This window comes from Frankliniella occidentalis, unplaced genomic scaffold (genome assembly GCF_000697945.3).
Source record: "Frankliniella occidentalis isolate FOCC.00 unplaced genomic scaffold, Focc_3.1 Scaffold36, whole genome shotgun sequence".
Taxonomy (NCBI): domain Eukaryota; kingdom Metazoa; phylum Arthropoda; class Insecta; order Thysanoptera; family Thripidae; genus Frankliniella; species Frankliniella occidentalis.
Window position 1 is genome coordinate 1,803,642 of NW_026267166.1, and position 3,481 is coordinate 1,807,122.

At 63.1% G+C, this 3,481-nt stretch overlaps 1 protein-coding gene across 1 annotated transcript in view; it reads left to right on the plus strand.

Moving 5' to 3' along the window:
- LOC113210757 (glucose dehydrogenase [FAD, quinone]) overlaps positions 1 to 3,335 on the plus strand; it is a 4,551-nt gene extending 1,216 nt beyond the window's left edge. Inside the window, exons 2-8 of the mRNA XM_052266247.1 lie at positions 410 to 614; positions 707 to 896; positions 1,328 to 1,428; positions 1,637 to 1,798; positions 1,880 to 2,720; positions 2,792 to 2,926; positions 3,014 to 3,335. Coding sequence (XP_052122207.1) covers positions 412 to 614; positions 707 to 896; positions 1,328 to 1,428; positions 1,637 to 1,798; positions 1,880 to 2,720; positions 2,792 to 2,926; positions 3,014 to 3,301 — 1,920 coding nt within the window. The 5' untranslated portion in view covers positions 410 to 411 and the 3' untranslated portion in view covers positions 3,302 to 3,335. The remainder of the gene's footprint in view (positions 1 to 409; positions 615 to 706; positions 897 to 1,327; positions 1,429 to 1,636; positions 1,799 to 1,879; positions 2,721 to 2,791; positions 2,927 to 3,013) is intronic.
- Positions 3,336 to 3,481: the final 146 nt, after the last annotated feature.

Genomic DNA, 3,481 nt, shown 5'->3' on the forward strand with positions numbered 1-3,481 from the left:
CTCGTCCCGCCGCGCTCTGCCCCGCCCCGCCCCGCCCCGCCAAGCCACGCCCTCGCCGAGCGGCAGCGGATCGCGAGCATCCCCACGAACTCGCGTCGCGAAGGACACGCGACAAGGATCGCAATAAGTCACGCCCGCGCGCGAGTTTGAGGGCACAAGCAGCGCGAGGGTGGCTGCTCGCATCTGCGGGATGACCGAGGGGGCCGTCGTAGGCGGGGCCGTTATTCCCATCCCATCCCCCTCACCCCGCCCGACCCCATGAGTGAACGCCTGTGGAAGTCGGGGTAGGCAACCGGAACGCACCGCTGCGCGCGTCCGGCCGCGGGTTGCCTACTTCAGGGCGCTCGCCGGCCCCCTGCTCTGCTCTGCTCACCACCACACACCACCCTCGTTTCTGCTCTGCCCGCAGCCATGGCCTCGCTGTACTCGCTGCTGCTGCGGCTCTTCATCGTGTGCTTCCTGGCGCTCACGCGCTGGGTCGTCATCCCCATCTGGCGGCCCGACATGGCCAGGTCGCCCGTGCAGGACGTCCAGGAGCGCGGCGTGCCGCTGCTGCACCGCTACGACTACATTATCGTCGGCGCCGGCTCGGCGGGCAGCGTGCTCGCCAACAGGTGAGCCGCTGAGTGAGCGCCAGTTGCCGCCGCCGCCCTAGCAGCGTCGGGGAGCCGCGGCCCGGAGCTCACACACACTTTTCCTCTGCCAGGCTGTCGGAGGACCCGTCCGTGTCCGTGCTGCTCCTGGAGGCCGGCGTGGACGAGGACCCCCTCCACGACGTGGTCGCCGCGTACCCGGTGCTACCCAACGGGCCGCACGACTGGGCCTTCAAGACCGTGCCCCAGGAGCACGCCTGCCAGTCGCTGAGGGGCAACATGTCTTCCTGGCCGCGTGGGAAGGTACTAGAGCAGGCTTCCACCACTTGAGAATCATCACTTAAAAATTAGTCGAAAGTGAAAAAAATTGTACAGTAGACGTGTTTTGTTCGCATTTTTTCTTTCTTTTAAAGTTATAGAGTATAATGATTGTGAAGATGGTGCGAAGAGGTTTATGCCTCGTGGAATGCCCCCGAGGATGTAAACGAACGAAACGAAATAAATTTTATTGATTGACGACCGGACGATGACGCACTCGGCGTCCCGCTGTATGACCACCGGAACCGGTGCCAACAAGGTGCAATTCATGCAATAGTGTGGCCATCATTTCCTCTCCAGGTTCCCTGGAGGAAACTTAAAGCACCTTGGCAATGACCTTGACCACGATCGCACTCAGTGACTTCTTATTTTCGTGGGACCTGTCATGTAATCTACTGTTTCCATTGTTCGCACAGGGACTGGGCGGGTCCAGCTCCATCAACGCCATGCTCTACTACAGAGGCAACCGCAGGGACTATGACCACTGGAGGGACGAGTTCGGCCTCAAGGGATGGGGGTGAGTTGCAAATAGCGCAGTTGAAGAAACAGTTGGAGTTCAAGAACGCTCGAAAGTTCCGTTGCCGCGTCAGCGCAGCCGCTGCTGCCTCTCGTGTAGCGATCAGAGTGCCCGACAGGACACACCAAATTACGCAAAAAGAAAATTGCCGTTTCGGCGGTTTCAACATACTCACAGACTCATGACAGCCCGATCGGCACACGCACAGGTACGACGACGTGCTGCCCTACTTCAAGAAGAGCGAGGACATGAGGGACCCCGCGCTGAAGGACTCGCCCTTCCACGGCCTGGGCGGGCCCCTCACCGTCGAGCCCTACAAGTTCTACGCCGGGATCGCGGAGGACTTTCTGGAGGCCGGCAAGGACCTGGGGTGAGTAGGAGAGAGATGTGACACAGGGGCACCGTACCCGCCCCAGGACTTCTCTTACCCTCGTCTGCTCGCCCCCGCCAGTCTCCCGGTGCTCGTGGACCAGAACGGCGCGGTGCAGACGGGGCTGACGCGGCCGCACGGCACGCTCAGGGACGGGCTGCGCTGCTCCACCGCCAAGGCCTTCCTGCGGCCGGCCGCGGCGCGCCCCAACCTGCACATCAGCCTGCGCTCCACCGCGCTCAAGGTGCTGCTCACGGGGCCGGCGGAGGACCTGCGCGCCGTGGGCCTGCGCTTCCGCAAGGGCGGCGCGGAGCGCGAGGTGCTGGCCGGCCGGGAGGTGATCCTGGCGGCCGGCGCGGTGCAGTCGCCGCAGCTGCTCATGGTGTCCGGGCTGGGGCCGAGCGACGCGCTGCGCCGCGCCGGGGTGCCGCCCGCGCTGGACCTGCCCGGCGTGGGCGCCAACCTCCAGGACCACGTCGGCATGGCGGGGCTCATCTGGCTCCTGGACGGCGCGGCGCACAAGACCACCATGGTCACGCGCAGCGCCTCCTTCCAAGGGCTGGTCGACTTCATCCGAGGCCAGGGCGGCCCAATGTACGGCCTGTCCATGGGTGAGGTGCTCGGCTTCGTGAGCACGAAGTATGCCAATGCGTCCGACGACCACCCCGACGTGCAGATCTTCATGGCCAGCATCTCGGACGCCGGCGACTGCGGCCTGGTAAACGCCGCCAACCTGGGCCTGGAGCCGTCCGTGTACGACGCGGCGTATGGCCCCGTCCTGCTGAGGGACGCCGTCACCTGCTTGCCGATCGTTCTGCGGCCCAAGGCCCGCGGCAGCCTCACCATCACGGCGCCCACCATGGACACGCCGCCCACCATCGACCCCATGTACCTCAGCCATCCGGACGACGTCGGCGTCTTGGTGCGACATCGGAAAAACTCCACATCCCCGCTCCGCGTATGAATAGATGGTGAAAGTCTTGTCCTTTACAGGTGGAAGGGGCCAAAGTCTGCGAGAGGCTGATGCAGACCAAGACCATGAAGGCGATGAACGCGCGACCCAATCCCAACAAGTTCCCGGCCTGCGACCACCTGGAGCTGCTCTCCGACGAGCACCTCGACTGCCAAGTAAGAGACGTCCGCAGATGACGATCACGTCGGGTGGCACTCTGGCTCGACGCGCTTGGGTACAACGCGAGTCTCTTCTTCCCGCAGGCGCGCCAGTACACCATGACCATCTACCACCCGGTGGGCACGTGCCGAATGGGCCGGCGGGACGACCCGCTGGCCGTGGTGGACGAGCGCCTGCGCGTGCGCGGCGTGCGCGGGCTCCGCGTCGTGGACGCGTCCGTCATGCCCACCCTCCCCAGCGGCAACACCAACGCGCCCACCATCATGGTGGCCGAGAAGGCCGCCGACCTCATCAAGGAAGACGCCAAAGTGCGTGACCAAGAAACCAAAACACGTTTAAAATATTTTGTTGCGTTCGGCGGTTGGAGCTAAAACACTTGCTTTTTTTTTTTTTTTTTTTTTTTTTGTTGTTGTAAAATTGGTGTTCGAAAAGGTTCGCAGTATGCTCGCCCCGACCGGGCAATGCGAGCAAGACCAGGGGAGCTGTACAGATGCAAAACCGTCCACCAGCAGCAAGGAGGAGTTGTGATGTGCAGAATTATTGAACATATT